A 27,141-nucleotide genomic window follows, 5' to 3' on the forward strand; every position below is an offset into this window, starting at 1 on the left:
GGCCCGATGGCGTTGGGCCTGTCCTTTCACTCCCTCCCAGGTAACCCTAATTTAATTTTGGAGGGATGCATTGTGCTAAGAAGTGCAAAACATTTATATTCAGCAAACATCTTTCTCGTCACCACTCCCTTCTCCTTCTGTATCATGTCTTTTTTAGATTGTAAGCCTGAGGGCAGGGAACCGTCTAACTAAAAAGATTGCATGTACAGCGCTGTGTAAATTTACAGCGCTTCATAAATAAAGGTTAATAATAATAATAATCTTGCCATGAAAGCCTGTGATTTTTTATTTAAAATCCCATGACATCCACTTAATTTGGCAATCTTTCAGACAAGCTGAGTTTTTTTTCGTGGGACATATAATCACCCAGTCCTTACTTTAAGCCATTTTTGTTATGCTTTTAAGAACTAGCAATTGTTGGAGACAGCAGGTGGTTTTGTTTCTGGAATGCTAACATGTTGCTGCATTGTGAAGGCAGAGTCCATTTCTTACTGAACACCTTCAGACCACATATTTACAGAAGGGCCACTGCATGCACATGCTCCTAGGAAATGTCAGCACATAGTGGAAGGGGGAACCATTGTCACCTAATGTTCCCTGGAGGAGATATTTCAAATGTATTTTTGTGCTCAATGACCTTTTGACTGCCTTTTAAAATCTCTCATATAGACAAGCATTCTGATAGTATTAAAGCCAATGAAAGCTGATTCTACCTGGAATATTGTCACCATCAGAATAACCCCTAAGAAGTACCTAGTCTTTATTCCAAGAGAAAAGGATTATGCCCTTGTTTTCTCCCTCCTATAAGCCCATACAAACAACATTTTGTTCTTATGAACTGCCTCTTCCCTTCCTCCTTTCTCCATCAGTAAGAAGCAGTTGCATGAGCCTTTGCAAGGAACTGTCAGCCAACAGTCTTGGGGAGAGGAAACAGAACTCCATGAATAGGGAATTATGTTTGAAGCAGGATCTTGACCAGTGAGTGGAGCATTCAAGTACTCACTTGCATTGCAGCATTTAAGGAGAGCTTCTGGTTATCACTCTGTGACAGAATAACAGTTCTAGCACAGACACACACACACCACTTTTGTGTTAATATTTATTGTCTGCATTACCTCAGTTATGTACAAATACCACATATGAAAATGTAAGTATGTTTACATTTTCAGATGTAATCCGCATTAACTGAATAAAGCTTGGTGACAATATACACAAATTTGCAGTAGTTGTACGTAAAATGTTTTGTGCATTTTTTTTAAAAAAAGGAATATACATAATTTTAAAAATAAAAAAAATGCATTACACCATTTACAAATTAACAAAAAAAGGGTAAACATTCCCCAGACAGCTGCCTTCACACTCTACAAATAAATAAAATAAAATAAAATTCAAGTAAATTGAGGCTGCAGTCCTATACACACTTACTTCAGAGTAAGCCCCATCCAATTACTTAGAGTACCTCTACTTAAGAGTAAGCCCCATTCAGTTCAATGAGGTTTATTTCTAAGTAGACATATATAGGATTGCAGTGTAAGTTAGGCAAAATAATTTTTAAAAAAAACTTTGGGTGAGCACAATTTACAAAAGATTTGAAAGACAAACCTGTTTCCTTCCAGAGATGCTTGATTTATACATTGATGTGTACAAATATTATTTTAAATTAATCATTTTTGCAATGGCAAATGTGGTAAAGGGGTGGAAATGCTGACAATTTCTTTAACAGGGATTTGAAAGCAGATTGCTGTAACAAATATTATCTAGCTTGTGCAGAATCAGAAACGTTGGGGAGAAATGGTTTCAGGACTCAGAAGAGATGCTGCAATCTTAAAAACCCACAGTTTTAAAACAGAAATTGCAAATGGCCACTAGAGGAAAATGTCTACTCAGCTAGTGTCGTAATGGATTAAAGATAGCTGATCACTGAAAACATTATCTTCACAAACCAACAATCTACTGTAGTAGCTGCTTTAGGCACTGAATTTGTAGAAATACATTTCAAAAGTAACTTATTTTTATACAGATATTTTTAAAATTACTGCTTCAGTGCTACCTTCTGATATCTAGATTTAACATAATCCAGACTGCAACTGTAGACTTCCTACTGCTCCAATAATCTTTTAAAATAATTATCTCTCTTTATAATGAAAGAGAATTCTTCAGGTTGTAAGCTTTCATGCACCTCTTTTTTTTAACTCGCTCATGTAAAATCAGAGTGCACACATCAGATGTTTTCAATGTCACCTGGGAGTAAACCTCACTATTTGCTGCCAAGTAAACATGGATTGAGTTGCATTGTTGATATAGTAAGGTTCAACTAAATATTCAGGAGCACAGAGGTGGAGAATGGACTTGCGTCCCCAAATGTTTTTGACAACAAATCCCACAAGCCCACCTCTCTATTATCTATTTAGTTTCCAGCTTTAATATGAATAAGATGGTTGTGTTTCACATTTATTTTAAAACATACTACCATGCGTTCTAAAGAATTGTTGCTCAAAGCTGTTTAGATTTAGGGAGGTGAAAAACTTTTACTCTGTTTCACAGCATATCTTTGAATCTTATTTGAATTCCCATCCTGCCCTTATACTTTTATTAGATTGTAATATTTTGTTTGAAAACCGTATGCTTTACATATTTTCCCAATATATATATTTGTTAATGCATTTAGTGCATGCACTTTCTTCACTGGCTGAGGCATGTTTGTGTCTACATATCTGGCTTTATGCATTTTTAGTCATTCATTCCTACAAAATGCCTCCACAAGACATGCAAATGTGTGGATTTTTTTGAGATAAGCTGCATTTCATCTTGGAACAAGTTTTGGGTGAAGCAAATTGGTTCTTATCAAATCCAGCAAAATTCTTTCCCCTGTTTTTCCCCCTTTTCCATCCCTATTTTTTTTACAACTCATTGTAGATTCATGCCATAAATTATGATTAATCCTTATTTTTAACAAAAGCAGTTTGAGATAGGACTACTGTTGACATTGTGTGGATGAGGATGATAAAGCGTATGGTGGGAGTCTAGGGTAGAGTTCTCAACAAGTTAATCAAGATAGTAACTATAACTTTGGGGTGAAGAATGGGCAGAGCATTTCTTTTCCGCATATCTGCACAGACTGCTTGAAGATGAATGGGAAGGTGGTGTCTCTCCACTAGTATTGGGCATTGTATCTGTTCTAAAGATGCCACATTAACCTAGAGAAAAGGTATAACTGTACCAGTAGTGGTCTTCCCACTAGAAGTAGGCCTCAAAATTTGGAATTCTGGGATAGAGAGAGAACAAAAATGACTATGGATCCAAAGCTCCTTCATCTGCAGGTGTAGCCCCAGGATTTCCCCTTCTATAACAGGCTGGAGCTGGTGTAAGTGATCATCTCCCCACTGGAACCTATTTGGGGTGGGTGTGTGGAAATCAACAACAAAACAAAGAAATATGCTTGATGTGAGCCAGCTGGGCTTTTGAAGAGGAGCTTCACCCATACTCAGGACCATTTAGAATAGTACCAAAAAGCATCCTTTCCCTCCCTTTTTTTTCCTTTTTGTCCATTTAGGTAGCTATCTTGGCCAGAAACAAATGATAATATTGGCTTTAATGATCACTGCATAATGACCCAGGCATCTTGGGCACATTAGGAACAGTTTAGCTTATTGACAGACACCTGAGAAACCAAACCAATAATGTTGTTTTAACAGATGCCTGATTAAAGTTGATTAATTATATTGCTTATTTATATGCTTATAACTAGATCAAGATAGACACAGATGCTATCTTAGGAAGAATGACCTTGTATCTTGGAAAGGTTGCAGAGCACTAGCAGCAAAATAGGCTTCATCTTAGTAAGTAATACACTGAAAACCCATTTGAACAGAAGAGATTACTGAAAGAAATTAAGCAGCTGGAAGTAGTTATATTGCAAGGAGTATTTTTTAAAAAGCTGACATCAGGCAGAGCTCTGGATACACTCATGGAATGACACTGGATTGGAGTGCTGCCCCATCGAAAGAAATTCTTGAAAATATCAATTCTACTCCCAGGATTATCAATAGGACAGCCATTCTAGATGAATCAGCTCTAGAGTGCATTAGAATCCCCCTGCTTACATTAGGAAACTGGAACACGGTGTACCATTTTTTGTATCTTCATATAGGCTGTATTAACTGATGAGTCTGGATGAAAAAAAAAAGTCAAGAATACACCAGGTTATCCCAAGTGGAAAGAGACAAAGCTATTAGTTCTTCAACAACGAAACACTTTCCATTAGCAAGAGAAAAATAAATAATTAATTTGCATTATTTCTGCTGAGCATAAGTGGAAACATTGTTTAGACAAATATTTTCCTCAAGATTAGAGGGCAACCACACTTTTTTCTTTTCTTTTTTTACAAAGTTAGCAATATAAAAATCTAGTCATAAACAACCTTCAAAGTAATTAGAAATCAACGTGAAAATCTATTATCTGTATAAGTTGGACAGAATCAAAAAAGTAGACACGTTTACTGCCATGGTTTCAACTACAAAACAGTTGTTGTTACAAGAAATAGTATAAACAGTACTTGTATTATTAGCTGGTCTGATCCAGTCACAGTCCAGAAACTGATCTCTACTCTCATTAGGACTCAAGAACTTATTGGAAAATGTCTATTTGATGTCTGAAAAGATGCAGCGTCCTCATCATCATCCTTTTTGAAAAGAGGCAGTTTCTATGGCAATACTAGTTAATAAGTGCATATCATGCTGCACTAATATAGTGCAAAAAATTGCCTTACATGTAGAAAAAAGTTGCAGGCAACAGTTTGAGAGTTAGAGAAAGTAAAAACGTAGTACACACAGATATTAATTCTCCAGACAACTTCTATAAAATAGTGAACCTGAAAATGCTTCTTTCCTTAATAAGTGTGTGTATGGCGCTTTAGTATCTGCAACTAGGTATCAGGACAGAGTCTTTTGCAAGTCTTCACTCTTATGGACGGCAGGTCAGGGAAAAACCACCTTCCATTGCCAAAATGCCAAACTTGCTCAATGGGTCTTATTCTCAGTTAAAATTAACAGGTTGCCAAGCACTAGAATGCTGTTCAGCCAGTAAATCATTTGACAGGTTAATACATATGGTGCAACTGAGTATATAAGTTGTATATAAAGCATTATAGACATCTTGGTATGATCTCTTCATGCTTACTGAGTACACTAGTTTAATGCTGCCAAGAGCTCTGGCATCAAGACTCCCAGATGTCAATATAAGTCATATACAATTGGCTGGAGACACAAGTGGCTTTACAGTTCATCCTTTTCCACACAAACAAACAAACAAACAAACAAAAAGGCCACATTAACAGTTCCAGCTGCTGTGCTTACAACAGAAATTTGCCACCAGAATTTGCTGTACTGATAGATGGTCTAGAACAAAGTATGTTTCTTGGAATATCCATGGCCATTGTGAAGTTATTTTTTTTGTCTTGTGGTATAACATCTGCTCTGTAATGTACACAACGTACATGCTCTTTTTGAACACTACAGTTTCAAGAGACTAAAGTCAATGGAAAGTCATTATTTTACATGTCTGCATCTCCATCATAAGCCAGCGTTAAAGGTTTCAGACGGTTGTTCTGTCTTCTTTGAGGCTTCTTTGGCTTTTTGCTGCAGTGAGTAAAACCAATAGTTAAAAGCTCAGATATCAAAGCAATGAGCATACTATATAACAATAGGCTTTAATTTTCATTTCAGGCAAGATGAGTTACATGAAAGCATGAATTATTTAGCTAAAGAATTACAGCTGGCCTTCCATATGTATGGATTCTTTATCCATGGATAAATATATACGGTATATATATTCCAAAAAGCAAACCATTTTGCTATTTTGTTTAAGGGAAACCATTTTACTATGCCATTGTATTTAATGGGACTTAAGCATTCCGGACTTTTGGTATCCACAGGGGTGTGTGTGTGTGTTTGTTGGAATTAAACTCCAGCAGATACCAAGGGCCCACTGTACTGCTTTTGTAATTCAAGTTACCACTTCTCAGAACACCTAACATACTGACTCATACAAATTCAGGAGAGCACTCACACTCATCTGTTCAACTTTAAATAATTTAGAATAGTATTTTCTGGCTTTGATGGAAAGAACAAAAAGTTGTAAATTACATCCTTAAGGACAGTTCTGAATGCAATAAACATTTGAATACATTTTGCAATCTATCTCCATTAACACCTATGTAATAATATCTTCAATGCTTGGATCCAAATACACATGATGCATCTGAAGTGGCCAAACACACAGGATATCTTCTGAAGTGCAACCTGTAGCACTAACTGACAAATTATTTTTAAGTATCTATTTTGGGGGAAGGAAGTAGGCACTGGGTTAGTCATTAAAATTAGATATTTGTTGCATTTGTCCCAATGCTCTAGGATGCTCAGTATTTGTCTCTGTACTAAAATTCCATTGTTCCTCTGTTTTCTTTGTTAATAAAAACATACCATATTGGATTTATATTGGATTTAAAATTATAGTTGTTGTCTTTTTTACTGTTCTTAAATTGTTTTATTGTATTATGACATTGGTCATATTTTATCTGTTGTACACTGCTTTGATCTACAAGGAAAGGTGGTATATAAATAAACAATTTATTATTATTTATTATACCAGGGGTACAGTGAAACTAAAGTATTGAGCAGCCTAAAGCATTGTGGCAAATCAAATATAATAACAGGAAAAAAGACAACAACTATTGCATATGGTTGTTGTTAACTGCCCTTGGGTGAGCCCTGACTCATGGTGATACTGTGGATAAGACATCTCCAAGATCCCCTATCTTCCACTGCTCTGTTTAGATTCTGTCAACTCAGGCTGGTTACCTCCCTAATTGAGTCTATACACCAGGCATGAGATCTTCCTCACTTTCCACTTCCCTCTACTTTTCCTAGCATTATTGTCTTTTCCAGTGGGTCATGCCTTCTCATGATGTGATCAAAGTATGATAGCCTCAGTGTCATCATCTTGGCTTCCAGGGAGAGTTCAGGCTTAATGTGTTCAAGGGCCAATTTGTTTGTCGTTTTGGTTGTCTGCAGTGTTCTCAGCACTCTTCTCCAGCACCACATCTCAAATAAATTGATTTCCTTTCTGTCAGCTTTCTTCACTGTCCAGTTCTCACATCCATACATGGTGATGGGGAATGTAATGGGTTGGATGATTCTAACTTTAGTGCTCAGTTGTATATCTTTATACCTTAGGATACTGTCTAGTTATTTCATGGCTGCCCTTCCCATTCCTAGTCTTCTTATTTCTTGACGGCAGTCTCCATTCTGATTAATGTTTTATTCAAGATACTGGAAATCTTTAACTATTTCAGTTTCCCATTTAGGCTCAATTTATGTAGATTCTCTGTGGCTATTATTATTATTACTATTATTATTATTTATGTCCAGCCATGAGCCTGCCTATGCACTTTCTTTCTTCATCCTCCTTAGTAATTGTTCCAAGTCTATGATGCTTTCCGCTAGCAGTATGGTTTCATCTGCATATCTTAGTTTGTTGATGTTCCTTCCTCCAGTCCTCTTTCTTCTGAGTCTAGCCCTGTTCTTTGTATGATATTTTCTGCACAGACGTTGAATAAGTAGGGTGATAAAATGCAGCCTTGCTTGATCCCTTTGGCAATTGGGAACCATTCTGTTTCTCCATATTGTTCTAAAGTAATAGCCTCTTGTCCTAAGTACACATTTCTTATTAGGACTATCAAATGTGATGGCGCTCCCATGAAAATTGATACATTAAATAAACTTTAGGCAAAAATATAAAATATTTAGGTGTGTTTGTGTGTATGTGGGGGGGGGGGAACAAGGATTTCATTGGGGCATTACATGTTAATTCCTTGTTTTGCCAATAATATACTTTTTATATGTTTACATAAGGAGGTATCTAATATCCCCTTTTGCAAATGGTGCCCTGTTTGTTCAACTATACAGAGACAGTTTTAAAGACCAGTCAGCACATTGGCATAGTTCCTCACATTCCCTCCTAATAAAAACAGTCTCTGAAACATTGTTGGTGTCTCCAAAACTATGCCAAAGTCCCATTGGCATAGTTATCTGTCAAACAGCTATCTATCTGTTTGTCTTTGTTGCTAAATTTCACATTCCTGGCTTTTACATTAATAGTTTAAAGATAATAAATGATGAAAGAACTCACCAGGCTAGATATATCATAGAAATAATAAAGATGAGCAAAACAAATGCACCAGCAGCAACACCATAAACCCAGGTCTTCAGCATCCCATCTAAAAGGAATTAAGGTTAGTCATTAGCCTACACGTTAGTATTGAATGGATTAAAATGCAATATATAATGTAGTAAATCAAGAGCATATTAAAAAGCTTGCACAAGTCCTGTCCAAGAAGGCAATTTAGAGGTTGCATGAAATCACTTAGTTGATAAATGGGACAACATTTTTGCTTGCAATATGCAGCACAAATCAACCAAGAGAGTAAAGAACAAAACCTGCTCTAGTCATTATCTGAATTCAAGTGTCAAGCTAAGATGTGAATGATTCAGGACAAATTTGTTAACTATATATATGCCTAATGCCCAAGGAAGTGAAAAGACAGGCCCAGCGCCATCGGGCCTATCCTTAAGAAGAGCCCTCCATCCAGTCTATCTGCCTTGGTCCAGGCCTCTGAAGGAGAGAAGAACTGCTGGACCTGATCCCCTTCCCCACCACCATTCTCTTCTCCTTTTGTGTCATGTGTTTTAGATTGTAAGCCTGAGGGCAGTGAACCGTCTAATTAAAAATAATAATTGTAAGCCAGTCTGATAGCCTTTAGGGCTGAAGAGTGGGGTATAAATACCATAATAAATAAATAAAATAAATATGAAGTTATTATTTAAAACTTTCATTATTTTATATTTAACAAAGCTAGATTTCCATTCATACTTATGATCAAAATGCATAATTGCTTCCTGTAACACTGACTGTATTATTTGCTGACAGTCAAATAGGGGCGATTTACAATGCAATCCTACATATGCTAACTAAGAAACTAAGGCCCGCTTTGATCAGTCTTAACTGAAAACATTGGTACAACAGAAGACACAAAGCTGTACAATGATTACATTTTCATTAAGAATCCTCTTGCTTACACACACAGTCATAACCCCAGTTCCATCAGTTTATGTACTTCTGGGGCATTGAGAAGCAGTATCCAGCACTCCTTCTGAAATATCTCTTGCCCCAAGTGTGCAATTGCAACTGGGGAGTTTCTAGACACAATTCCATCCCCTGTCCACTGACTGCTTGTGGAGATGCTCCTGGTTGATCCAGCTGCCACTGAGTAATTTGGAAAGATATGCAGCACACTTGAGGAGGAGGTAGGTAAGCAGATGCAGCCCTGGTCTGCAGGCAGTGGGGTAAGTACATGGGAGAGGGGCCTTAAATCTAGGTCAGGGGGCTTAATGGGCTCCAGTCCTTGACATTTGCTCTCGATATATTCATTCTGTGCCTTAAAAGAAAGCTTAATTATAAAATCTATTAATATTTTGAGTAAAAAAAGTATCCCTAAATGTTAAACATACTTAAGTATGGGTAGGACATTACAGTAAAAGGACTCAAAACCATACCACCTTTTACATCATGTTAGTAGAGTGAATGAGATATTTGCTCTCTATGCATTACCTCCCTCTTTTCATTCTGCAAAAACTATGCCAAAACTTTAGAAAACTGACCATGCTTTCATGAAATGAAAAGTACTTCAATGGCGATACTTAGAAGCACTAACTATTCATGTTAAACTTCACCTGGTCCAAAAGGCTGCAGGAACCAAGTTCTTCCTCGTCCTGTTTGCGTATTGGATGGCTGTGTGGGGTTCACAGCTCGACTGGTTTTTACATCTCCCTTTTTGTCTTCCACTGTGGGGATGGCTACCACCGGGATGAGAGTGCATTGCTCAAGTGTGCCATCAGAAGACATCACTTCTGTGTACCCTTCTTCACAAGTACAAGTTCTAATCTGCAGAGGAACAAGTGTTTTACACACTGTAGCAAAACTATACATTTTCACTGCTGTACAACATAATATGGACCAATAATAAAAAGATGCCTAAATGCTACACCAATTTGATAGGGTGACAAAATTGATGGGGACAGTAAAGAAGCATTTATTGTTGCTGCTGCTTTTATTGCTGCTGTGTGCCTTTAAATCATTTCCAACATATGGCTGCCCTAAGGTGAACCTATCACAGGTTTTCCTTGGCAAGATTTGTTCAGAGGGGTTTGCCTTTGCCTTCCTCTGAGGCTGAGAGAATGTGATTTGGCCAAGGTCATCTTGCATCAGTTTCTATGGCTGAGTGAGGATTTGAACTCTGGTCTCTCAGAGTCCTAGTCCAAAAATCAAACCACTACACCATGTTGGTTCTAAAAAGGGGTACTACATTTTGCCTTTTAACTGGTCAGTTATGTTGGGCTGTGTTTGCCCAGCATCTTATGTGACTATGAATAAGAAGTGGCATGCAAAAGTCCATTTTCTACTCAAGTAACCAAACAGCTGAATCGTCAGTCCAAGCAAAGCAAGATGGAGTCTTACTGCTGGGGGCAAAGGTATTTATGCTGCATGTCAAGTATCTTACTCTAGCTTTATGAACCTCTCTTTTTTGAGATGTAGCTTCTCCTTCAATGGCCAAAGAACCTGAGAATGGGGGCACAGGTAGATCATCTAGCACATGCTGTGCTCTGTCCTCCAAAATGTTGCCAGAGCTATCCACCTACTGCCTAATGGTAGAGCTGATCTTGGTAACTCAGACTTGGAGGTTCACTACAGCTAGTCATCCATGCTGAGTCTCTCAGAACATCTCACAGGAAGAGCTTACAATTATCTCCTCTACATTGATCTTTGGATAAAAAGACATTCCTTGAATAAAGCTGTAGTCTGTTTAATCTCATGTAATGGTTCACCTTTCTCTCCTGGGCAATGGGGGCTAAGCAAACATGTTATCATGGTTTCTACACTTGTAGGAAATGTCCTTATGAAATCTAGTTTCTCAGCTAAATTTTCTCTTGAAATCTAGTCTCTCTGCCTCAAAAACAAAAAACAAACAAACAAACTGTAATTCCCTATTGCAATATTACTCACAAGTAAACATTTTAAAGAATTTTGACTTCCCTGCCAATCCAAAATAATGTATCAAAATGTTAATGGGGCCACTGGTGGAACACCATGTTTCTATGACACAATAGCACATACCTCACTACAGTAAGAATAGGGTTGACTGCAGGGTGGCTTACATGATCTGTCAACCTCTGGTTGGTGCATCAGTAAGCATCCTCCTGCAGAACAAAACAAATTATATTTTGACACACCTGTTCCTCACCACTGTTGAAACTCCATAACAGCCAGGATAAAAAGAAAAAAACATACCACAATGGAAGAGGATGCTCTTCTACTCTGTCACAATTTCTCATAGAAATAATACTAGCAATTGATGGATTTATCTGTATCACTCTATAAGGAATGTTGCTATGTCTGATGGCAATTGACTGGAAATAGGAAAATGTACTGGGGATAATTGGATTTCTAATTTGAGAGCTGACTGTATTCTTGGCAGGTCAGTACTACTGCTAACAAACACTAATATTATTGGCCAACTAACAAAAGTGATGTATTTTGGAAATCATGGTCCCCTTACAACATAGAGGCCTTCAGCTAGATCATCCAACCAGTGGGCAAATTTACAGGCCCCACAGAAAGAATAGGATAGGTTACTATGAACATTTTAAAACTGTCCTTTCTTCCCCTATATGATCATTTGATGTATTAAAGGCAATGCCTGTTTTTTCATGGCTATAACTTTCCATGCCTCTCTGAATCGCTCTTATCTGAAGAAAGGGAAAAAAGAACATTATTCCTCAAGTGAATCCTTTATAGCACCATCACCTTAAAGGTTGTTGCACAAGTTGTTCTGATTCATGATGACAGTAAGACAAATTATAATTTATTTTCATTATATTGTTAATTTTGAGTGGACCAAGTTCTAAAAAAGAATGATCTTTTATACAAAGATAACAGTAAGACAAATGATACCAAATATTTGTGGTTTTTTTTCAAGACTAACCTTTCTCCACATTTTGTTCTTAATTCTCAGTGGCTATATTGTTATGAATGCTGCACAGTTATTGTTTTAAATCAATAAAAGCACAAGCTTTCATCATTGTTTTGAGTCAGGATCCATTTTTTGGACATTGTTTAAAAGTACCCAGTTATCTCCCTTTGTTTTTGCAAAAGAGTGCATAGCTTCAGTGATTAAATGTCACTATATACATAATTTATATTTGCTTCCACAATCTTGTTTGCATGCCCAACCATCTTGAAATAATCATGCTCATGTCCTGGTGAGAAACAATGATGAAATCCTGATAACAACAGATGCAATTAGATGCAGTTAGGTAGCTTGTGTTAACCAAAGGATTGGCAGTGACCCAAATCAGTGTTGCTAGCTGCCATGTGAAATGGGGTAAACTCTGCATTTCCCCGCATAAGACGCACATGCCTGTAAACACCCTTGTTACAAAATGTCAGCCGCCTCGGGGCCTACAGGAGGAAACTGCTGCTTCATCACTTGTTTCATTTTGAATTAAGGTATCTGCAAAAGTAACACTTGGATGTAAAAAGGCCACTTAGAACAATTATACTGTGGTAGAAGTAGAACAAATTAAAAAGCATGTCAAAACATAGCAGTCTAAGCAAAGATCAATGGGATAGTATATTGATATTTTGGTAGTTCCAGTGCAGCTAAACAAAATATCATCAATGCAGAAAATGGTGTCCAAAGAAAAATTATTTCAGGAGAGTACACATAATGGCTGGAATCCAACTGGTGCACTAGGCTACTGGTTGTATTTTTTTCCAAGGTTACACACTGGTGACAAGGAATGGGAAACAAATGCCTAAATCCCATTTTTTAGTCCCAACTAGAGCAGAACTGTTCAATCAGTGAGCTTTACCTAAATGTTAACTCACTGGTCAGCAACTGATTCAAGAGACCTACTTTTGTCAGGAGTAACAAACAGGATGCTAGCCAAAATCAGCCAGGTCCAAGCAGCCTACATTTTGAATAATTTCCTTCTTTCACAGCTTTTTTCACTTGATTCTTTCACACATGGCCTTTTCTCTTCTGCCATCACTAGCTATAGCACTGCTGCTGGAGTTGTGGTGTAATGTGCCAACAGGATTCCAGCCTTTCCCTTCTGAAAATTACTGGGAAATGTAAGTAAAACTCACAGATGATACTGTAGTACTCTGAATGCTCCAACCATCTGTGGTGTGACTAGTCACTATCACTAGCAGGGTGATTTATTTTGGTGGCCTCTTGACAACACAAAATAGGCTGCTGGGATATAGTAGTGGGCAGTTCCTGTTTCAAGTTTCTTATTTTAGATTTATTTTTGCTGTGATGATCTGTGCTTTTGAAAACTGTAACATTTTATATTTCACATATAGAATTGCTGACCAACTCATTAAATAACGAGACCAGACACAGAGAACTGGGTTATAAAATGGGCAACTTTATTAAAATTCAACCTATTTAACTTTATTTCTTGAGAACTGCAAGTCCAGGGGGGAGAACCTTGTGTAGGAACAGCTGGTGGATGGTCTGCTCCAAGACCAATTCCCCAGCTTCCAAAAAGGACGAAAACACCTGAACCCCAAGGGCAATCCATAATTTGGGTCGCCCCTGGCTGGCCCTCATCCGGAAGGCCAACCCAAGACTTCCCCACTTAACTCTCAAGACTGAAGTGAGGGTTTGAATCTCAAGCCCGCCCCAAGGCAAGTCTCTTTCCCTTCGTGTTTAGCCTCAAGACATAAACCTCTGTTCCAGAGACCCACCTTCACCCTTTAGGAGGGTGCCGAGGTGCTCACCGAACCGACTATCTCCCCCTGCCTATGCATGAGACCTATTTATGGCCACACCCCAAGCCAATCGTCCAATTCCTCATCCAGCAGTGTAGGGTAGGCAAAAAACCCTTGGGAAAACAAGGGCAAAAATTCCTACCTGGCTCCGAAGCAACCAGAATGAATCTTACACTGTCGTCAAGGTGGGAGGGTGGGCCAACTCTTCAGAACTGACAGAGAGGCAAGGATGGGAGAGCCTTAAACAGGCTTAGCCCTGCCCCTCCCTGTCTAACGGCCGCTCAAAGTGCGCCGTTTTTATTTAAAACTTCTGGTCTCTCCAATGAGAGGCCAGCAAAACCTTCTCGCTGGGCCAATGGGCCCTGAGAACCATTGTATCCAACAGGGGATTTACTTTGTGGAAAGCATTTCCACTCATGCTAGTTTGGGCAGCTTATTTAAGCCTTCAAGCTTTCCCAAAAATTGTTTCTGAGGGTTAGGAAACCCCCTGGAACTGTTTGAGGTAAGCTAAGGAAGGGCAGGGGAATCTATTAACCTCCATATATTGTTAGCACTAATTTATTATCAGTTCTATGAATTCTAGCCAATGGTGAGCCATGATGGGAGTGAACATTTATTAACATCTGGAGGGCCAAAATGCACTCATTTGGTCTATTAAATAAATCCACACTGAAAAGAATCCTTTGGTAGATCCAAATTTGGTTATACTGCCTTAACATACTGAAATCTTTAGGATGTAAGGTAGTCACAACTTGTCCCATTGACTTTAATGAGTGTACTCTGAACATAAAGAAATTTAGACCCAACCTTTTATTTTTATTTATATTGTAAACTCCTTTAATGATGGCAGTTGAGCCACAGGCTATAAATCTTTATGGATAGAATTCAACCACAATTGCACTTTATGTTCCAGTGATTTCACTTGGAGAAGCATATGGATGTGCTGCTTTTCAACTGAAATCAATAAAACATAAAAGTGCTTAGGTCTGACTGGACTGTGACCTAAATAAAGAAACAGAATTGACAAAAAGTAAGCCGCCAGGTGGATTTGCTGTAATTCTCTAATGCTACTAATCCATAATTGTAACAAACCAAAAGGACCTACTTTGTTATGATTGACTTGCATCCTATCTTATCTCAAGAACACAAGGCCAGTCCAAACTAATAAACAAGCTTTTACAAGTGGTTATTAAAATTTAATAATAGATTTTAAAAGTTTTGAATCACTTATGATCATATCAAAACATGCAAGCATTAACATTCCACTAATGTAATTGTGAGCATTAAGGTTCCACTAACTAATGTAACACACTAAATGACTGTTAAGTCACCTCTTCCATCCTATGATAGTATTCCTATCACACGAATAATCTATGGTTTAAGCAACTGTGAGAATTTGCTAGGTTTTTAAATGAATGATTGACATGCATCATGTTTGTAAGATCAATGAACTCTAGAAATATACACCTGAGATGAAATTTCTTAGAAGCCAGGACATTGTAGAGAATTCTGGGAATGTTCCTTAACACAAGACTAATCATTACAATAATCATTTGTTTCTGCAGTGTATAAATGCCATTGTGAAAAAGCTCCTATCTCTGACATGTCAAATTTTGGTTTATATCTATCTATTCATTCTGATACAATAATGAGTCAAGCCTAAGTGTATGTGATTTCTCCAACTGATGTACCTGTCTACCTACATCTGACAACTAAAACAGAATGATGAACTAAATAGCCCTTTAGTCTGATCCAGCATGGCTGTTCTTACATTGTTGGTATATCTAGCTTTCGGATGGAATTTCAATGCTAATATAAACTGTGAGGTCTTATCCAGAGCAAAGAGCATGTGGCTATTTGTATTTATTTTTGATTTTAATAAATGTGGCCGAGTCTGTTCAGGAACATGAATGAAGAAAAACAATTACCTGTAACATTCAAACCATCTGACCTCTGGCACCATACTGTCCGAGAAGATCCTTTCCATGGGCTGGCCATCCATTTGTATTCAAAACACTGACCATCTGGAGTGAAAACAGTAAAGCTGTAAGAGATCCTCCCTTTGGTTTGAAGATAATCATAGCTATTGGAACCATATACCTGTTGTTTCGTTTCCGTATTATCTTGAATTTCATTAATCAAACCAGAGCTTGGAAACATTTCCCTTTTTGCCCAATGACCATGTTGGCTAGGGGATTCTGAGAATATTTCCAAACTCTGCCTCAAATAATAATAATAATAATAATAATAATAATAATAATAATAATAATAATAATAATAATTATTATTATTATTATTTAGGGAAGAGAAGTTAAGCATTGGTAAATTGGGTGGCCAGTCTTCTTTTGTAATTTGTGTCCTGGGTGAGCATTCCACAACTGGAGGATCAGCACAAAAGATACCCTTTTCCACACTTGTCACCCACTAAGATGGCTGGGTCATTTGAAGAAGGCTCATATGGAAAGAAATGATACAACAGGTACCCCAGTCCTGAGCCTTGGACTTCTGTAAAGGTCAACATCTATATTTTAAATTGGACTCAAAAATGGACCATAAGCTGGTGCAGCTATTTTACTCTCAGCAATACATGTTGTCAATGCCCAGCCCCAGTTAATAATCTTCTATCCATATTTTGCACCTAGTATTGTTTTCAAATTAGTTAGGCCGATGTACATGATAACTATAGCTTATCCAGTATTTTCTAGTCCCAGGATTCCCACAGAAGGTTAGCTTATCTCCCTCTGTAGTTTCTTTTTGTTCAGAGGTAAAGACCTTTGTATTTAAACTGATTATTAACTGATTGCTACGGAAGAGTTTTTAAATAGAGGATGTTGTACTTTTATTCTCAGGGCTTTATCACAAGTGGCTTTTAAGCTGCAATTCTCACAGGAAGGAAGTGGTGTCGGCAACACTGATCGCTTACACCACTTCCCTCCTGTAGCTGCTCCATCCCTGACCTGTGCCTTTTCATTCAAGGGGGAAACCTGTAAATGAAAGGCTAATCATACGCTGCTGCTAGTGCAGAAAGCCATTCCCATGGCAGTTGTGTGATTGGAAATCATGTGGTGTGATTGACCCCTACTTCCTCCTTTCTCTCCTCCTCCTTCCTTTTTAATTTTTCCCACAACTTTTTTGTACTATTTCGGAGCACCGAAGTTTCAAAAATTGTTTAAAGGGACTACATACGATCAGTGGAGCTTTATAATTTTGTGAAAAATGTTAGGATTAAAAAAAAACAACCCGAAAGGCATGCTGGGCAAGGCATAAGAGAGGGAGGGAGGGGTTAAGGGAGAAGACAGGAATGGAGCATGATGCCAACAGCAACCCCAGTCCTGCAAAAGGAAGAAGCATGTTGATTGCTTGATTGTTATCTGATATTATTTTAATTTGTTGTCTGCCTTATTTTATTGAATGTTAACATGTACTAATATGTATTATATTTAATTATTTTTGTAGAATGTACGCCATAGGCAGGTTTATTTTATCGATTTTATCTATTTTAACTGTATGTACAGCGCTATATAAATTAAGCTTAATAATGATGACGATGATGGTGGTGGTGATGGCTGCTCCTATGCCAGTATGTTAGCATTTTATGTTTGCGCAACCACAGCACAAAAGATGCTGGTGTGATAAAGCCCTCAGTGGTATGTGTTCAATATGTTTAAATTGTTTTAAATCCATGCTGTTTTTAACTAGGCGCCTTAAATAACTGTGTGCTTTTAGCTCTCTATATGAGACTGGTTGTTTTGTTTTTTAAAGCTTTATTTTGTCTCAATCTGAGTTGCATGCTACCTTGGACCTGCTATTGGGACCGAGATAGGCTATAAACAAATAGTCTGGCCTGGGTGGAAGCAGCCTCCAAGGCTTCAGGTATTTTGCAGCTCTGCTGATTGGAATCCTGGGACCCTGAACATATAGTGCATGTTCCGCCAGTGAACTCTGCCCCTTCCCTCTCTGTGATGGGAATCACAATCAGCATACTGCCCACATTGCTGGGCAGTAGGCAGATACTGTATTCTCTTCATGTATCTGTACAAATGCATTAATTCCCTCTTCTATTCATTTGGTCTACCTTGACTTTATAAAGTGTTGTTGCTGTGTGCCTTCAAGTCATTTGTGACTTATAGCAACCCTAGGGCAAATCTATCATGCAATTTTCTTGGCAAGATTTGTTCAGAGGGTATTTGCCATTGCCTTCCTCTAAGGCCAAAACAGTGTGACTTGACCAAGGTCACCCAGTTTCTATGTGAGTTTCCATGGCTGAACGGGGATTCGATTCCTGGTCTTCCAGGTTCTAGATCAACGTGTAAACCACTGTACCACATTGGTTCTCTAACAGAGTATAAATATCATACAATGACCCCCAACTTGGCTATGGATTTCAGGACTCACCATTACATTGCCTTGTTTCCAAAACCTGCTCAGGGCAGAGGTGCTGATTTTCCAGATCTTGAATAATCACTGCTCGTGATCGAACCTGTATTCCACCAAAACCAAGATCTTCACCGTTGACACAGGTCAACTGACAAAGACTCCACTCTGACCACTCCTTTAAGTAACAGTCACCTGTGCAATAATGGTGGTGGGGGGGGCAAGGGGAGAAGAGGAGCATTACTGAAGATGCTAACAGCAGGAAGGATTTACAATATCATATGACAACCTTAAATCCTAGCCTGAAATATTTTTCAAGATGATCTATCTGCAACATGTAGTGTTGATACCTTGCCCAAGCTTAGTTTTTAATAAATGTCATCCAAGCCCTTGTATGTTACCACAAAGACTGTGACTGGATTGCTCAAACTCATATATTACTCGTTAAGAACAGAAAGATCATTCATTGGGTTATGTGACATTTTGGTTTTCATAAACTGAAAGGCACAAAGGATTTCTGACTAATCCAATAATGTCTTGTACTAAGAAACACAAGTGTTTATAAAAATCTACAATGCTCCTTATAGCTTGAGATGCATACACAACTAAATATGTTAAGAAAATGTGTGATTACTTTAACATTGTTTCTGCCAATAGTGTCCTATATAAAGCTAAAAAGGCATCCAGGCTTACAAATGAGCCTAGAGCTTTAATTATTTCAACTAAAGGACTATTAAAAATTCATGTTGCCCTATGTTATGTTGACAACAAATAAAATCAGCTCTATGTTAACAGGGTGCCTTAATGAAGGCGCTTTATTTGCTAACATTAAGAAATCGTGTAAAGAAATGAATTATTGAATAAACGATGTATGTATAATAGGTGAGCATGTAGTGATCTTTGGAAACATTAACTAGAGTGCATCATTAACCCATCCCCACAGGACAGTTAATCTTCTCTTTGGTGAGTTATGGGGCTATTCAAGCAAAGGTCATTTCCTGAGCAAATAGAGTGAAGAACACTCTAGACACAACTCTACTTTTAAAGATTACCTTGAAAAAGAGCAATAAATAAGAGCTTGTTGTAGCACTTGCTCTGATTTGGTGGGAGAATCCAGTTCTAAATTGTAACGAGAGAGGCACTTTTGCAAAAAGTTTGATCAGAATCTGTTTCCTCATCCTTGCACCTTAAATCAATGGCTAATCAGGGACTAATAACAATTCTGACTTGGTTAGAAACTAAAGGTTGCATTGTCTATATTAGTGAAGTATGTGTTATTTTAAGCTTTTTTTCCCCTGTAAAATTATTCAACAGTGTGACCAACAGTGGTTTAGCACCCAGGCAAGTAAACTGTTTACCTGGACAAGGTAAGGTACAAGTTTCTTCAAGTACAATTTTCTTATTCCCATCCACAACTGGTTCTATTTCCCCACAAAATTCTTCATCCACTATTTTGCCAGTATCATCACTTGATCCATCATAGACCATACAGGAAATATTTCTGACTCTTGTTCCTTCTCCACACTGAGCATCCTGGAAAATGAGAAGCAATAAAAATATTAAGAGAAAGGGAAAGCTGGACGCAATTTAATAGACCTTTAACAGAGTTTCCCTACTATTGGACAGCAGAATCTTACGAATTCCATTTAGCTGTCTTAGTACATATGTTAGTGGTTTGACCTACAGTAGCTAAATCAATTAGTTTTGCCCTAGATTTGAAATCCAAACTAACAGTACACCTTTATGCATGACTACTCAAATGTAGGCTTCAATGAATTCAATGGGTGTTTCTGCCAGGTAAGTGAATATACCTATGCACACTTAACTAGGACTAAACCACACTGAACTAAATGAGATGTAGTTCAGACCAGGGATACATATAACTACACTGTAAATAGGCCAAATGTATGTAAAATGACCAAGATTAATTCATACAATCGGTATTAGACTGTCCTGTAGATTTTTGATATTTTACACTCGGTTTCTTTCCAAAGGTGGAAAAGATTGCTGATTTTATGGCTCTCCAAATGTTGATGAACTACTCCCCCACCAGCGTGACCATGGGGAGCTGGGCAGAGGGGGTCCAAAAATATGTGGAGGGCTACAGGTTCTCTACACTTGGTGAAAGCATTCCAAAGAAGCAAACACCTATCTTTCTATTACTGACCAGATTTTGGGTTCACTGATTCAACACTATGATTATAATAGAGCAGCCATTTTATTTCTTTTGAATATTGGGGAGATTATGGCCTCCCAAGTGTTGATGAACTACTGCTATCACCATTGCTCACAAGGTGGCTGGACTGATACTACCTTGAAATATGTTATAGCTTCAGTTTACTCCACATCTCCTGCTTTTCAGATTTGCTACTCAGGGCAGAGCTAAATGATACCAGGAGTGTTTAGTAAGAGGACCTTATGTGATAGTACTACAGAGCTGAATGGGCCTCTATGCTAAAATTTGTATGCCTTATATATGAACCATAACCAGAAAAAAAAAACCCTAAGCTGGAAACTTTCCTACAGCAAGACAGCTGTACAAGTTCAGGCAGATTTTAACATGGGTTATTTAAACAAATGCTTGCATGTGTGGTTTCTGAGATTGCACAGTCCTCATGGGACTGCACCATGTATGTGCCTCAGGTAAACTTTTCATCTGGCAAGAATAAGTGATGTCAAGGGCAATAACTGCTTTCCTTTTCTTGTTTTCCACTTAAGGATGTTCAGACTGTTCATGACATCTAAGTCCCATGATGTCTAATAGCCTGATTTACAGCAGGGATGGGGAACAGCTATGGCCTTCCACATGCTTTTTTAATTCCAATTCCCATCAACCCCAACCAGCAAGGCTAAAGGTCAGGGACAATGTTCAGAGGTACTTTATAAACAGTATTGTTTGTATGTGTGATTTTCATTCAAAACATTTTAAGGATGAAAGGCTTCAAACATCTATTTTACCTCAACTTTGCATTCAGCCCACTGACTGTACTGCCATCGATAGCAAGGTTTTACTGGGCAGGGCTTGAATTGTTCCATTTGTGAAGGACAAGGTCTCCCATCACCTTGGAAGCGCTGGATAACAGTTCTTCTTCGTATCATCTTTCCTTCATACCAGAAAGAGACAAAGGAAGGAAGGGAGAGAAACAAAAATGTAGCATTGAGCTTTGTCACATGCATCAAAACATCTGTTTTAGTCCCTGTGACTTGCTATGATTTCTTTGAATGGTTTTTTAACTCTGTGTTTGGGCTGGAAAACTATGAAGGAACAAGCTGTGGATGTGGGGAGCTCACCACATGGTCTAGATCAGCCTTCTCCAATATACTTCCCTCTGATGTTTTGGCCTGGGACTATGCTGACTAGGAGTGATAGGAATTGTAAACTAGAACAGTGTCTACTTGGTATCTGCTAGGGTTTGGTTTCAAGACCCTCTCCCCTGTGGATACCAAAATCCATGGATGCTGAAGTCCCATTAAATACAGTGGCACAGTAAAATGGTGTCCCTTATATAAAATGGCAAAATGGAAGCTTGACTCCATGGATTAAGAATCCATGGATATGGAGGGCTGACAATACATCTGGTAAATAATAGGTGGTAGAACACTGTTCTAGATCAGTTAGGCCTTGAATATGGATATGTTGGACATGGGTAGAAAGAGAAAATTTTATATCAAACCAATTTCTACGTCAAGTGAGAAAATGAAAATTGTTAGCTGGAGGCATGAAAACAGTAGTATCCTATTGCTGGGCCATGGTAGCCCAACCAAAAGACCATTTCATTTGTGCTGAAATAGTCTCAACCTGTGTCAACCTGATGTCCCCTGGCTGAGTCAGATAACTCCCTTAATCCTGTCAACATGGTCATTAGCTGTTCTGGCTGAGAATATGATTTGGTTTCTGAAATAGCTGCAGAGTAGTCCCACACACCCTACAGGATACCAGGTTGTGAAAGGCTGATATAAAGAATGTCTGTTTTACAAAGGGGAAAGCTAATAACTGGTGTTTTCTTCAAAATGAGGACATACTTTCTGGTCTGAACTTAAATCATTTAAGCCCTGTAGGCATTCTTGGACTGCAACTCCCTGCATTCCTCACCACTGCTATGCTGGGTAGGCCTGCTGGGACTTGTAGTCCAACAACCTCAGGATGACTATGTGATTTGCATGCTTGCCCTAAAATCAAGGTGACATTTCATATGGTGACTCATTCACACCATCTTTCTTTATACTAAAAATATGTCTGCTGAACTCCCAAGCAACAACTTGCAGAAAGTAGAGCACAGTTTCTGTCTTACTCTCTTTGTTTCCTTTGTTACTGTTATAAACAGAAAATGTTCAGCATAGGCAGAATATTTTCAGCGTAGAAAACATAAAGAAATGTAAAGAAGAATGGATTTAGCAGCCATTCTTTAGGCTAGATAAGAATGACAGGTAACCAGGGACCTTATTGCACACACAATTTTAAACATTCTGGGGACCGAAGGAGGACGCTCGTGTGTGCGCACGTGCTGCAGAAAACGGAGTTTATCGCACATGAATACGTCCTCCAAGAGGCCCTGTTCCGTCCCCCGGTGCACACCCGTTCGCGTCCAGTCCTGACGGGCGTCATTTTTTGCTGACCATGCCCGTCAGGACTGGACGTGAACGGGTGCGCACCGGGGGACAGAACAGGGCCTCTTGGAGGACGTATTCGTGTGCGATAAACTCCGTTTTCTGCAGCATGCGCGCACACGAGCGTCCTCCTTCGGTCCCCAGAATGTGTGTGCGATAAGGTCTTAGGCCTGCTTGAGCACTAGTCCTTTCAGAAATTTACACAACCACAGAAAGGTTTCTTCCCATACTTTTTTTAAAAATCCTTTTGGTTGATTCTATTTTTTTCTTTCTAAGGTATTCTTTTTCATTACTGGGATAGACAATACAGTACTGGCAAAAGTATTGTCTGTGTGTGCATCCACACTGGCTTGGGAAGGGTAGTATCACATAATTGTTCCCTTACCAGTTAGTATTTAAGCCAAAGTTGCAATAAAATCTTGCTGAAATGTCCTTCTTTATTGGAAGAAAAACATTCAAGCACTGTCACTAAAAGCAGACTCTACAATGGTTAACTACAGTACAGGACAATAAGGTAACAATAATTACTTTGCAGCTGAATAGTCCTATATAGTCTTAGGAATGGCTACTCAGATTTAAATGAGGCTTACTTTCAGGTAATGGGTATTTAGGACTACAGTGTATAAATTATATTATGCCCTCAAAGGAACTGAATTTTATAGCAGGGAGATTAGCAGAAAACTGCCACTGAGTGGCAGCAGAGCTGTATACATTGTTTCTCCTGCCAAGATGTCATGTTAATAAGTTGAATGTTCTAGCCATTAATAAAGAATCAGTAAAAATGTAATGTTGTGGTGGTGTGATGGCTCTTCCATTATGACAACGCAAGGTGAAATTAAATTTTGTGTACACAAAGCACGAAAACTCCATGCAACTGAACCCCAAGTACATTTATTTCTGAGACACAGTGCATAGCGTGTAGCAGTTTGTCATTGGCTATTATGTTCTCCTTGCTTTAAAACTTCAGCCCCTTCAAAGCACAGCTTCAGACCTGGTTACAGCTTTAGCCGCGGTTAATGACGGTATCACAAACAGCTTAAGGAGGTAGGAGGCATTTGCTCCATGGAAGAAAATAAAATGGAGGGGAGGGAGTATCTATTCCATATGCAGGCTACTGACTGTTAAACTAAGGCCCCATTCCCACTGGGCATATAAAGCAATGTATTTCACTGCGATTCTGACTCGGATCTTTTTTCCAAGTTGTCTTCGAATCTGGTCCCTCGTTTCCATGACGAAAGGGTGCAACAGACTCGGGATTTTATGACCCATGTTCTCGTTCCTATTGAAATTTTCTCGGTTGTAATTTGAAGCGGACATTTTTGCTCCCCGCTCCCATTGCCCTTCCGGAACCTCTTCTTTTTTAAGCAGCTGTCAATCAAGTGCCTAGGTGCTTGACCTCACAGCCAAGCAATCGCTCAGGCGCTTTTCCGCTCTGGGAAACGGAGAAGAAGCCTCCATCCCTCCAAGTCCCTTTGCCTCCCAAGCTCTCCCATGCCTTTTCAGAGTCCCTCTGGGAAAAGGAGAAGGAGCCTCCATCCCCCCAAGTCCCTTTGCCTCCCCCATTGCTCCCTGGGCTGTCTGGGGGACGATCGAGCAGGCATGTAATAATAGTTAAAAATGTTCTTCAATGGATCTCCTCACACATTGATCTATGCATGTGGAGGATGGGGGACGTTGCAGGGAGGTGTAATGTGTTTACCACGTTTGGAGGTCAATGTAGCAATTTGCTATGTTTGAACACCTGACAGAGGACCTAGGCGGTCGAAAGCTTAATTTTTTAAAAAAATAAATTTGTCTACACGTGTGATCACCTTACCCTGCTTCCCACTCCAAAGGCTATGTGAACGGGGGGAAATGGCGCCCGTAATGCAGGAAAGAGAACAAGTGGGTGACATCCCCAGGCCAGCCCCTTGAGCACTGCTCCTCCCATTCCCAAGTTTCCGAATCAGACACCCTTGTCGTTCCAATTCATTTGCCCCGAATCAGACTCAGGAGGTGCAGGAAACACCTCTGAAAAAGTACAGTCAAATTAATCTGGTTTATCTGCCACTGATTCAGGTTTTCCAGGAAAAATTGATTACACGGGGATCAGATCTGAATTCCAATGGGAACGAAATTGGCGCAATGAAGATCGAATGCGTGCTCAAATGGGAACAATGCCCCCATAATTCGAGTCTTGATCCATGTTATAAGCCAGTGGGAATGGGGCCTAAGTTCACCAGAGAGCCGCTGTGGTGTAATGGATAGACTAGGGTTAGAGAAGGCAATATTCCAATTTCTATGCAGTCATGAAATTCACTGGGTCACCCAGATATTTTTAATCTATGAACTGAGAGCTGAGACCCTACATAGGGCGATGTACCTCTGGAGACATGGCTACAACTCTCTAGCTGCATGTAGCCCCAAGTCATCAGTACAGTCATTTCCATGTTTCTGGAGAGCAGAAAGATGGGCACAGATGTGTCCAGCTGCCTTTCCATAGCTGGCCACACTGTGGCAATATTTCACAGCCTGTCCAGCTACAGAAAGAGAGTTGTACATACCTCTGCTCATTCTTCCATTCTCCAGCAGTTGGTGTGTGAGTTGCATTGTGGAAAAGATAAGTTTTGGGAAAACCTTAGGTCACTGCATGCACAACAACAACAAAGTGATCTGTGATGGAGTAAAGCAGTCTTAAGACACCATAATTATTGACCAGGAAGGCAGACAATGTTTATATGATGTTACTTTTATTGACTTTAATTTTAATCTTTTTATATGTTTGAAGCTATATGTGGTTTTTATCTGTATCTCTTTTTTTCCTGCAAAATGTGTTCAGTCCCACTCTTGGAAAAAAGGCATAAAAGGAATAAACCGATTGACTGATTGAGAGCCTACATGCTCAAGCATAGCACTAAAAATTCCATATACAGAATAGGGCTGCACATCTATGGGCTGCACTGCCAGTATCTACCACTACACTGCGACATCTCCCAAGGTTTTAAGGAGAGAGTGGAAGAGCACCTGGCCGTGTTCTCAAAGCTAGATGCAGACCAAGCACATGAGTCAACATCTTAATAGATGATGGCATCCGTCTCTGTCTGGCTAAGGGAAAATAGCCAGAAAATAGCCCCGATCCTCTCTGCTCTAAACCAGCAACAGAATGGCTGTTTGGGGGAAGCTGTTGCAGTGATATAGTTGAGTTGGGAGGGTGCTTTGGTTGTTGGAGCTCTGCAATGACCAAAAAATGCATACACAAGCAAAAGGTGATGTTACACTTGCAGAATTCCCTAAAAGGGTGACAACCATTATCTGTCAACCTAATCTGCTACAAACAGTTATCGGCTGAGTCTTCCTATCCAAAATTCCAAAATCCAAAACTTTTCATGGGTGTTTGAAATAGTGACACTTTTGCTTTCTGATGGTTCAAGGTACACTAACCTTGTTTCATGTACAATATTATTAAAAAAATATCGTATAAACTTACCTTCAGTTTATACAATAAACTTCATAAACTTAATGAAACATAAATGAATTTTGTGTTTATACTTGGGTCCCATCCTCAAGACGTCTCATTATGTATAAATAAATAATGTGTGTATGTATAAATAAATAAAAGTATTCCAAAATCTCCTACAATGAATCCAACATCTAAAACACTCCTGAGGGTGGGGCTGCATGCAGAGGAGGAGCACATATGCTATCTTAAGCAGCTTGGAATAATGGTGGGATAGAAATAGCATAAATACATAAATGAATGAAACTGTTACATTTGTGCTGCCTCTTTAGGTGTCTACCCCCCAGATGCATTTATATAATTATTCTTCATAATTCAGTTTCAGGTGCTAATAGAAAGTGTCAGATTTGATTCCAACATAGCTCATCTTCCTTGATGTTCTAGATTCTGCAATCAGAAAAGATTTATAACAATATACTGTTGTTGGATGAATTTGCAGGAAAGCAGTGCACCTTTGTAGTGTTTCCTTTTAGTAGTAAATTGTGAAGAATCTGTTCCAACTGGGATCTAAAATTGTCTTCTGCTCACTCTGATATTCCAGATAGATAGTCTCCTGTAGTAGTTCTGTGTGGCATTCACCCTTTCTTTAAGTCAGAATGGATTTTGACAATCCTGATCCTCTTAGCATGAGCATGGCATCAGGAGAAGCTTGCATGCAGGCAAAGCAGTCCTCCACTGACCTACCAATCTCTTTATCCAAGCCACTGTTCCTTCTGTTTCTTAGTGAGTGATATGAGATGAGGGCTCATCTTCTAAGATGGTTTAAGTAT

The 27,141-nt window shown here is 38.9% G+C and overlaps 1 protein-coding gene across 6 annotated transcripts in view; it reads right to left on the bottom strand.

Annotated features, from left to right (window-relative positions):
* Window positions 1–1,097: 1,097 nt before the first annotated feature.
* Window positions 1,098–27,141, bottom strand: part of THSD7A (thrombospondin type 1 domain containing 7A) — a 293,837-nt gene continuing 267,793 nt past the window's right edge. For 3 of the 6 annotated variants that reach the window (XM_042475198.1, XM_042475201.1, XM_042475199.1), the window contains 9 exons: window positions 21,226–21,371; window positions 19,626–19,800; window positions 18,289–18,462; window positions 15,822–15,917; window positions 11,230–11,312; window positions 9,789–9,999; window positions 8,188–8,275; window positions 5,556–5,636; window positions 1,098–4,169 (listed from right to left, as the gene is read on the bottom strand). In XM_042475198.1, coding sequence (XP_042331132.1) covers window positions 4,157–4,169; window positions 5,556–5,636; window positions 8,188–8,275; window positions 9,789–9,999; window positions 11,230–11,312; window positions 15,822–15,917; window positions 18,289–18,462; window positions 19,626–19,800; window positions 21,226–21,371 — 1,067 coding nt within the window. In that variant the 3' untranslated portion in view covers window positions 1,098–4,156. The other 3 variants (XM_042475202.1, XM_042475200.1, XM_042475203.1) reach the window with 2 other exon arrangements.

This window comes from Sceloporus undulatus, chromosome 6 (genome assembly GCF_019175285.1).
Source record: "Sceloporus undulatus isolate JIND9_A2432 ecotype Alabama chromosome 6, SceUnd_v1.1, whole genome shotgun sequence".
Taxonomy (NCBI): domain Eukaryota; kingdom Metazoa; phylum Chordata; class Lepidosauria; order Squamata; family Phrynosomatidae; genus Sceloporus; species Sceloporus undulatus.